Source organism: Gekko japonicus, unplaced genomic scaffold, assembly GCF_001447785.1.
Source record: "Gekko japonicus isolate JY-2015 unplaced genomic scaffold, Gekko_japonicus_V1.1 scaffold368, whole genome shotgun sequence".
In the NCBI taxonomy this organism is placed as follows: Eukaryota; Metazoa; Chordata; class Lepidosauria; order Squamata; family Gekkonidae; genus Gekko; species Gekko japonicus.
The window spans coordinates 360,814-371,897 of record NW_015176462.1 but is presented as its reverse complement, the minus strand read 5'-3'; the positions used below and the strand labels follow the sequence as shown (position 1 = coordinate 371,897).

Genomic DNA, 11,084 nt, shown 5'->3' with positions numbered 1-11,084 from the left:
AAAGAGTTTAAAAATCATCTGGAAATAGATTACTTTAGGCTGCTATTCATTGCCATTTATTTGTTGCAGTATGAAACTTCTGTTTATTATCTGAGTATTGCTCAGATAGTATTGTTTTGCTAAGGTTTTAGGGAAGGCCCACAGAACAAAGGTAGACCAAGTGCTCTGTGTGCAGCAAGGCTCAGGTTCACTTCCTCTCAACTCCGTTGGAACAGGGTCCCAGGCAGCAAGGCAGAAACATATCTGAACATAAGAACATAACGGAATCCAATGCTGGATCAGGCCAATGGCCCATCTAGTCCAACACTCTGTCACACAATGGCCAAAAATACCAGGTGCCTGAGGCTTTGGAGAACAGCTTCATTAGTCCCTAGGCTTATTTCCCTCTGCCATTGTTTGATGCTTAGAAGAAAATAAAAGGACAACTGAAATGCTCCAGCTCAAAAACTTGATTCCTGACAGAACAATTAGTACTTCCAATGCACAATGAAGATACCAATGCACAATGAAGATACAAAAGGAGTCTTTTCAGTTGACCTTCTATACTGCACTTGCTGGGGAAAGTCTCGGAAACACGTGGCCTTCTCCTACAGACCTGAAGCAGCCTTCAGGAAGGGCAGCAAGACAGTTGCCCATGAAACTCTCATGGGATACCTATCTGTGGTCTGTCATTGTTGGTGCTGGGACATGGGATTTGTCCCAGTGCAATGTACCCACATGCAGATTTGGACTTTTGCCCCACAGGAATGAATAAATGCCATTCACCTTTATGGGAGAAAGTAGAGGTATGTATTCAGGGACATCACGTGGGGGAGATCTCAGTCCCCCACCCATCCTTGTGAACCCAGAGTTCTGGAATGAAAACAGAGTTTTTGCCTCCTCTTAACAGTATCCCCTGGTAACAACTTGTTCACTTTGTTCTGTTGCATTCAGTGAATGCCATTGAGAACTGAGCTACCCTTTGTGTGTAACAGCCCCATCCCTTCATTATGTTAGCCATGTGACAGAAAACTGAGAGAGTGATGGCATGCTGGGAACTGAATTTGACAGACAGAGACTTAGACCTGAATATTGTGTGTATGTTTAGTATAGGTGTATTGAGAAACATAAATTATACACACATACGAACAGTGTGTGAGAGATTTACATCAGTTTACTGTTCTATCATTTTAATATGGCAGCGATATCATGCTAGTTAACTACCACCATGAACATGTTCTATTATAGGAGCTAAAAGGGAGATAGGGAGGTGGTGAGCTCCCCCTCACTGTCTTTAAACAGCGGCTGGACAAACACTTGTCAGGGATGCTCTAGGGCTAATCCTGCATTGAGCAGGGGGTTGGACTAGATGGCCAGTATGGCCCCTTCCAACTCTGTGATTCTATGATTCTAAATATGTAAAGAGCTGGGTAAATATATACGCCACTGATGGTTTGATAATAAAACAAGACTAAGAACCATAGATGTTCATGAAGATGCATATAATGGCCAGTGTGGTAGCAATATGGTATAACAAAGTGGGCAACACAGAAAAATCACAAATATTCAGGGTAAATGTCATATCTGAAACAATAAGTAAAATGTTAAAAGAGTACAGGAAGACAAACAGTGAACAAATACAATGAATCCAGTTGATAATATGCATCTGCCTTCTTGTGTGACCTTCCTCCTCTTTCCTCTTTCTTAAATGTAGCTACATCTCCATAGATGCAGCTCTGCACATGTTGGAGGCTGATTCTTTCAGCAATTTAAGCAAGGTCATCCATATGTAAGTAGATGGAAATAAATCCCTTGAATAATAATGTATCACATATTAAAATCTCTCATTTTTTAACAAGTTCAAATCTTCTGTACGTTTTTCCACCCATTCTGCTTATCCTTACTGTTATTACTTTTACTTATATCCCCTTTTCTTCCTCATGGGGACCCAAAGCAGTTTGCTGTGTCATTCTCTTTTCCACTTTATCCTCACAACAACAACCCTGTGAAGGAGGTTAGGCTGAGAGGCTGTGACGGGTCTGAGATCAACCAGCAAGCTTTCATGGCCGAGTGGGGATTCCATCCCAGCGGTTCCAGGTCCTAGCCCACCACTCCAACCACCATCAGATTCACTGGTGATAAGAATCGTGCTCATAGTCTCTGGATCCCACTTATTATTTATTATTGTTTCCACTTTGTTTCATTTCATGTAATCCATCTTTTGCTAAACAAAGTAATTTTTTTCTTTTATCATGTATTGCATTTTATACTACACAATGTAGTCAATAGGCAATAAATTTTGGGCAGACAAATGAAGTAGTTCACTCAGTGAGTAATTAAGCTGTGCAGTCCCAGGCATAGATACACTTTTCTAAGGCTGTTGACTTCAGTGGGTTTAGAAGCATGGAACTCTGTCTAGGATTAGACTGTTAATTGTTGAAGTGATCACTTTAAGCATAGATGGCTCTGAAATGGGATTATGCAGATTCATGGAAAATAGGTCTATCAATGGCTGTTTACTATGACTACAGGGAGTCTCCACATTCAGAGTGTGTCTTTTATTTATTTATTTATTTTATTTGTTAGACTTTTACCCCGCCCTCCCGCTGAGGTGGCTCAGGGCGGCTTACAATGGTTAAAACCAGTATACAATTAATACCAATTATCACATCTAAAACAGAACAAAGCAATACAATAAATACAACTTATTAAAATTAGAATGTGGCGGCATCTCTTATAAAGTGCTAGTGCTTATGTGGGATGGTCAGTGTGGCCAGGACTGTTAGAACGCTTGTCAGAACAGCTCGGTCTTCACCGCTCTACAGAATTGTTGAAGATCCCGCAGAGCTCGAATTTCATTTGGGAGCTGGTTCCATTCTCACCTTGCCTCCTCCCATTGCAGCCTCAGTGTTCCTCCAAACGCTGGTCCTATAGGACAGGGGCCCCCAGTCATCTTCCCTGTCTGTGCAGAACTTGTGGACCCAATACATTTATTTATTTATTTATTTATTCATTCATTCATTCCCTGCCCTCCCTGCTGAAGAAGGCTCAGGGCAGCTTGCAAGGCCATTGGCATCATAAAACAATAAAAACAATTAAAAATCATAAAACAATTTCCAAAGGTGCTACATATATGTGACGACGAAAGCTGTCAGCAATATATATACATCTGGTGTCTGGCACCTTAACACATTTTTCCTCAGTGTGGGCGCAGATGTTAGAGCAGGCAGCCAAGGGTGGAATAAAGGCATAGGTTACCCGGTTGATATTGGACAATTTAATTGGTATCTCACTCAAATGCTTGGCAGAAGAGCTCCGTCTTGCAGGCCCTGTGGAATTTTGATAAATCCCTCAGGGTCCTGATGTCCTCAGGGAGCTCATTCCATGAAAGCGGCACTACCACTGAAAAGGCTCTGGCCCTAGTTGTGGTCAGCCTGACATCTTTAAGGCCAGGGAAAACAAGAAGATTTTGAGATCCTGACCGCAGTACCCTCTGAGGAACATGTGGGGAAAGGCAGTCCCTGGCCATATAGGGCTTTATAGGTGAGAACCAGCACCTTGAAGCAAACCCAGTATGCTATAGGTAGCCAGTGCAGTGCTTTCAGTGCAGGCTGAATGTGTTCCCTCAAAGGGAGACTCAATAGCAGCCTGGCCGCCACATTCTGCACCAGCTCTAGCTTCCAGATCTGGGACAAGGGCAGCCCCATGTAGAGTACTGCAGTAGTCTAGCCTCAAGGTAACCACTGCATGGATCACTGTTGCCAGGTCACCGTGTTCAAGGAAGGGAACCAGCTGCCTAATCAGCTAAAGATGGTAAAAGTCCGACTTGGCGGTGGCTGCTGCCTGGGCCTCCATTGTTAAGGAGGCATCCAGGAGCACCTCCAACACTGGCACCAATGGCACCCCATCAAAGGTTGGGAGTGGGATCCGTAACCCTGGACTGCTCTGACTCAGACACAGGACCTCCATCTTCATCGGATTCAATTTTAGTCAGCTCAGCCTATGCTACCCAGCTACCACCTGTAACACCAGGTCCAGATCTTCCGGTTTTGAGTCAGACTGGTCACCCAACAGCAGATAGAGCTGGGTGTCGTCCGCATACTGGTGACAACCCAGCCCATGCCTCTGGACAATCTGGGCAAGGGGGCACATATAGATGTTAAATAACATCGGGGAGAAAACAGCCCCTTGTGGCACTCCTAAAATCAGCGGGTCCCTACTCTCCTAGCGCCGCCCTCTGTCCCTGACCTTGTAGGAAAGAGGAGAGCCACTGTAAGGCAGATCCCTGAATCCCAGTGTCGGTGAGGCAGTGGATCAGTAGCTGGTGGTCAACCATGTCGAATGCAGCCAACAGGTCTAACAACAACAGTACCGCCGATCCACCCTGATCCAGATGCCTATGGAGGTTGTCTGTGAGGACGACCAGTGCAGTCTCAGTACCGTGGCCTGGGCGAAAGCCAGACATTCTAGTTTTGTATGTCAGCATCATCCAGAAAACTCTGCAGCTGAATTGCCACCGCTCTCTCAATAATCTTGTCCAGATAGGGCAAGTTAGAGACTGGCCGATAGTTTGCCAATTCAGCTGGGTCCAAGGATAGTTTCTTTAAGAGAGGGCAAACCACTGCTTCAAGTGCCCCAGGGAAAGTTCCTTCAGAGAGGGACTTGTTGACAATCTCCTTTAGGGGTTCTCGCAACCCATCGTGGCCAGCTTTAATGAGCCATGATGGGCACGGATCAAGGCTGAAAGTGTTTGGGTGTACAGTTGAGAGTATTCTGTCAACTTCCTCTAGGCTGAGCTGAGCGACTTGATCCAAAAGCTGACTAGAAGATGTGCATGGGGCCTTGAGTTCACCTACTGTCTCAATTGTGGCAGGGAGGTCATGGTGGAGCGACAAGACTTTATCTACAAAAAAAACAGATTGCGTATTAATACTGCTTGTCTCAGTTTTCTTTCTGCAGGTGCTTGATAATACTAAGTAGGATGTTGAACCCAACATGCACACATGGCTACGGTAGTGGTTAGCTTACAAGAAAACTTAACTTTAACTGTGAAAAGGTTAAAAGGTTTAACACACCATGCCAGATAGCTGGAAAGATGCCATCTTGGTCTAGTTATAATTATGAGGGAAAGGTGTTTAGAAATGTGAGTGCTTTCCTGAATTCCCTCTATACTCTTTTCAGCTCATTACGGTTAGTTAGATGTTGCTAGCTTCTGCTTAATTATTCTCCAGGGTTCTAGGCTGGCTAGGGAATTATTGTGTACTTCCTGCTGTACGTTTATGTTCCATTACATTTTAGAAGTCTTACTTCTTGAAGTCTTACTTTTAGAATTCTTATTTCTTAAGTAGTGTTTAGTAGTGACCATCTTAAATTTCTTTTAAATTACCTTTGGGGGATCAGGGGACAAGTTACACATCAGAAGGCTAGTCATCTTTTCTATCTTTGTATTTATTCCCAAAGATTGGTTTTAATTTTATATGTAAACTGTAGTCAGGTGTAGTGTGTTTTTAAAATACTTGTGTTTTTTTTCTTTTAAAAAATCTGTGAGACTTTAGTATTTTTTGAACTAGGGAGGGATGAACCTTGCAATTAGCAGTATTTTTGTTTGTTTTTACTTTTCTCTGACAGTTATTTCTGAGATTTTTCTAAGAAAACTGGTCTGTTGAAGAGATCATTCACAGAAATGTTAATGCTTTCCTGATTTTGTTTTTAATATTTAAACAGAGAAATTAGAAATGCTAGAAACCTAAGTTACATACATCCTGATGCCTTTAAGAACCTCCCGCAGCTAAAAAACCTGTAAGTACCTGAACCAAAACCGTCTAGTGCTACTTATCCCAGTAGAATTTCTGTTGCTGTTTCCCTCCCCCCTCCCCCCAATTCTCTAGACACAAGGGTCTGTGTAATGGCTCTGCATTAAAGTGGCTGCCTGTATCCAAAATCAGACCAAGATATAAACAAGTTATTGTCTTGTGCAATGACTCAGATTTGAAGTGCTCAAAAATGAGCTAGTTGTATACATAAGAAAATCCAAAGCCAGTAAGATGGTCAGAACTCCTTTAGGAGAAACTACCTTGCACAGCATGCTACTCAAGCTAACTTCTTTACATCCTGTTTTACACAGGCAAGTATCCCGATCAAAATAGTGAGGGAGGAGGAGTTAGCAAGGTTTTAGTACTGATCTTAAAAAAATATGTATACTTGAGTTTAGGACTTCAGGAATATCTGTTTTGATGGCAATTTTGTGGATACAGTGCAATAAAATAAGTACACAGATGCACAACTTTTCTCTATTATATTGTCAACTGGATGACTTCCATTTTGCTGCTTCTTCCCAGCATAAAATAGATACAGTCTAGGCTGGGAAATTCCTGGAGATTTTGGGGGTGGAGCTTATGAAGGGACTTCAGCAGAGTTTAATGCCATATGGTCCACCCTCCAAAACAGCTATTTTCTCCAGAGGAACTGATCTCTGTGGTCTGAGGACCAGCTGGAATTCTGGGAGATCTTCAGGCCCCACCTGGAGGCTGGCAACCCTAGTACAGTCTGAAACCACTGAAGTCAGTTAAGCATCCTACAGAAGATGCAGAAAGAAACCTTAAGATCACAGCCTCTATGAGCCCCCCCACCCTGATAAAGAGTTCTGGATAATGCAAACATTTTCATAATGTGCAGTGTTATTTTTGTTGGTCTTAAAGTATATCATATGTGTGACCTTTGTTGTTAATTCTCTGTCTCTGTTTTGTCATTTATTTTAGTGTGATCTTGAATACTGGGCTCAGAATTTTTCCTGACCTCACCAAAATTTACTCAACAGATGTGAATTTTTTACTGTAAGTTATCTACTGTGCCAAATACAGCAGAAAATGAACAGATGTCAAAAGGATCATCTTCTGATACAAAAACTCGTGATCAGTTTATACTGTGATGACCCCCACTGAGCTGGGTCTTCTTGACTCAGAACCCTCAGAGGAAGAGCCTGAGGAGTCCCCCACCTGGAGGAAAGCAGGAAACTCTGGGAGACCACTGCATGGTAGATGCCCTGGCCCATCATTTGCAGAGGCTGACCCTGGGGAGCCTGCAGTTGGAGCTCCCCCACCAGAACTTCCCTCTGTCCCCCCAGTAACTGAGACAGCTAAGCACTGGCCCAGGACCCACCCAGCAGGAGCACTAGAGCCAGTGGGCTTGTGGTGAGACAGCCCAGTGGAAACACAGTGCCAAGCTTGCCACCTGTGCCCACCTCCTGGGCCAAACCTTGGTTTCAATGGATGTAATCCTTTTCAGGATTCTGGCCCCAGTTAGGTCTGGATGAGTCCCAGGTGCTACTTCCAGAGCAAGTGGAGCTGGTTCCCTCTCAGCCTTGGTCTGGAAGGGGAAGCTTGTTGGGTCAACCAGTCCACCAGGTGTAAGACTAGTGGTTCCAGCTTCCAAGCCTGGCCAGGGCTAAGGGTCTGGTACTACTGGAGAAGATCTGACTGGCCCAGTCTGCTGAGTACTGGGCATATACCACATGATGTAGAATCCTAAAATTGAGATGGAAAGGACAGTGGTGATGGTTTGTAATTTCTCCTTCGAGCAGAATAGATTTATTTATTTGCTTTTTAAGAATTTCTATCCCATACAATTCAGGAGGACTTACAAAGATAATTTAAAATACATAGTCCAGGGTAGTGTAAAACAAATATAAATAAATAAAAAACACAGCAACAACTCAGGCTCAGCAGAATAAATGCTTTATTTATTTTAATAATAAATAGGTTTATCAGTGTCACAAATTGCTTATCTATTACCAATAGTGAAATGCCTTTAAATGCAAAAATATAAATTATTTCACTTCCGGTGTTCAGATTCTTAACTAGAAAACAACAGAAAGTTAGCACAGGTGCCAAAGTGCTTGTGCAATATGCTCCTAGTTAACTTGTCCCATCAGGAGACTAAATACAGTACTGTGTGTAGAACCAGTTGAAATTTCTAAACAATCATCAAGGACAGCCCCATGGACGGTATATTTCAGTAGTCTAAATGCATCTGAATCTAAAAAATAGGCATATTTATACAGATACATAATTTTAGGGATGTATTCAGATTTAAATCATGTAGTTGAATCTCTCCCTTATAATAATTGAATAGCAACGTTCTATTTCGCAACGTTCTAAATTTGGCCCCTTTAGTGTTAGGCCGGAAGAACTGCCACTCAGAAGACACTGGCTGGGTTGACTGGCTGCTTTGTGCAGTCCCTCCCAGCGTTCCAAGGTCATTTGCATGTGGAAGCTGATTGGACTTCACTCCATTCCACACCTCAAACTCACCCCCCCCTGGCAAGGCAGTTGGAATTTTCAGTTGCATAACATACCTCATAGGGGAGAGGAGAATGATGTCAGCTGCCCTTTCCCTAGGCAGAGGCTGTGGGGTGTGTGTGTGTAAAACTTAAGACAGACAGGCAGATTAAGGCTGGCTGATGGTTGCCAGGAAAGGACATAGTGTTGCCAACTCCAGGTTGGAAACTTCCAGGATATTTTAGGGATGAAGCCTGTTGAGGGTGGGGTCTGAGGAGGAGGAGGAAGAGGGGGACCTCAGACAGATACAATGCCATACTGCCCACACTCCAGACAAGCTGTTGCCAGTCTCCAGGTGACAGCTGGAGAGATCTTAAAGCTTTGGTGCTAATTCAAAGTGCTGCAATTTATCAACAGAGTAGTGTTTTGGAAAATCTTTAGGAATTGTTTGGTGCATTTACGATGGGGCTCCTGGGGAACTATTGTTGCCCGTCTTGGAATCCACCCCCCAAACCTCCAGGTATTTCCCTCCTTAGAGCTGGCAACCCTACATTCCCTTCAGTGCCTGTTGGTAGGCAACTAAGCTTGGTCCTGTCACCTACTTTGACCTTTGGGAGAAAACACATTGGGGCCAGTCCTGATAGGGTTGCCAACTCCAGATGGGAAATTCCTGGAGATTTGAGGGATGGAGCCTGAAGAGGATGAGGTTTGAGGAGGGGTGGGACCTCAGACAGGTACACTGCCATAGACTCCACCCTCCAATCCAGTCAGTCCCACATAGGGAACCATTGTTGCCAATCTCCAGGTGAGGGCTGGAGATAATGGTAGGTTGATGGTTAGCTGGGAAGGAGATGGGGTTGCCAACTACATGCTGACAAATTCCTGGGGATTTGAGGGGTGGAGCCTGGAGAGGGTGGGGTTTGCAGAGGGGTGGGACCTCAGACAGGTAGAATGCCATAGACTACACCCTCCAAACCAGCCACTTTGTCCTGGGTAACAATTGCTGCCAATCTCCAGGTGAGGGCTACAGATCACTCACAATTACAACTGCTCTTCAGGTAGCAGAGATCAGTTCCTCTGGAGAAAACAGTGGACTCTGTCATTATACCCTGCTGAGGTCACCACAGCAAATTGACACTGTTTGCCCAAAGCCAGAGCACTGCCCCAGAGCCTCTTTCTAGATCTCGTTGTATTGCTTTCACAACGGGCTTTACTGCTAGTTTTATTATAATGTTGAACCTTTTTTTCTTTTCCACAGCGAAATTGCTGATAATCCTCACATTTATTTGCTGCCTCCGAATGGATTCCATGGGCTGTGCAATGAATCCCTCACACTGTACGTCAGTCTGCCGCACTTATTAACATTTTTTCTCTTTGCTCCATTTAGTTTTGTGTATCCGAAAGCAAGAGTTAGCCTAAACAGATAATGCCAACATAAGAGTGTAATTATAAAGGGACAAGGTGAAAAAATGTCAAAATAACTGCTTCATTCTCATTTCGAGAAGTATCCTTGTGTACTTACCTGCAAAATAATCAATGGTGAGGGCCGCCTTCCCTTTCATACCAGGATTCATAAGCAAAGAAATAGTCAATGAGATAATATTATAATTCATATTTTCTTAAGCTTCTTATTTGCTGCTCCTTAAAATTTTTCAGTTTCCCTCTTCATACAGCTAAGGTGTAAATTAATGCCTGTTGAAGCATCTTGATTTCGAACCTGTCTTACCTTAGCTTGTACAGTGCAGGTCTTTTTGCTCTTCCAAGTTTTCATCTCCATCCATTTCTGTCTAGATTCTGTGGTTTGTCTTGCCTATGAAGGGACAAAATATTTACCTCTTTAGATTTTAGGAGCAAAAATAAATATTTTTGATTGGGGTGGTGTCTAAAAGTCATTTTCTTTTCAGACTTGTCACTCCCCCTTTTGGCTGCTACTTAGGTGCCTTTTGAAAAGTTCTCTCCAAAATACTGATCACAGTCAGTCAGGGAAAGTGTACAGAGTATACTGAAGCCATGAAGGCAAATGGAACCAGTTAAAAATGAGAGCAATACTTCCTGTGTCACATTCCGTTCCCCTCACTCCGAATGGGTGTCAGGAGGTGTGTGCACTTCTGTCTTGGTCAGAAGGAAGAATTCATCCTGTTTGCTGAGGCAAGTGGGCCTATATATTTTATTGCCTGCCTTCACTATTTTCAACCTTGTTGTCCTTCCACATAATGTAGCAATTCTGGCTCCTCTCTGAGCAGATGTGCCATTTCATCTGTTCCTCCCCGTGTGTGGTGACACCAGGCACTTCACCAGAAGGACCTCACACTATTGCCCACTTTGTAGCACTTCCTCAAAATCACAAACATGTGAGGGTGCTTTTTGCCCCTGCTCAACAGCGTGAAAATTCCCTTTGCCCCTCTGATCAGCCCCTGTCTGGTCTATTGTTCCCCTCATTGTTCATTTATCGCACACTCCTCTTAATCCTTCCTCCCCCTCCTCTGTTGGATAAGCATAGTCAGTTCCTCCAGCCTTATTTCATAAGGAACATGATATTTGGGTTATCCTAGCATTGTTTGGTAGTGGGGGGGGGCAGACAATTTGACAGAGAACTATAAATGTAAGACATGCTTTATTCACCCTCAAGGAAAGCAGAGTATGGCAGGGACCCCAAAACCATGGAAGTTTCCTATAAAACTAGCACAACATTCAGAGAGAAAATGAGTGCTACTGGTTCAAATTATACAGATGTATTTGATTATTTCTCTGTTTTTAATTACTATTTGTTATAGCCACCTTTTCAAACAGTTACCAAAGTGGCTTATGTTGGGCATGAGGCACAGAGCC

The 11,084-nt window shown here is 43.4% G+C and overlaps 1 protein-coding gene across 1 annotated transcript in view; it reads left to right on the top strand.

Annotated features, from left to right (window-relative positions):
• The window catches only part of TSHR (thyroid stimulating hormone receptor), a 137,642-nt gene that overhangs the window by 83,171 nt on the left and 43,387 nt on the right, over positions 1 to 11,084 (top strand). Inside the window, exons 3-6 of the mRNA XM_015427026.1 lie at positions 1,694 to 1,768; positions 5,704 to 5,778; positions 6,738 to 6,812; positions 9,514 to 9,591. Of these exons, the coding sequence (XP_015282512.1) occupies positions 1,694 to 1,768; positions 5,704 to 5,778; positions 6,738 to 6,812; positions 9,514 to 9,591 (303 nt within the window). The remainder of the gene's footprint in view (positions 1 to 1,693; positions 1,769 to 5,703; positions 5,779 to 6,737; positions 6,813 to 9,513; positions 9,592 to 11,084) is intronic.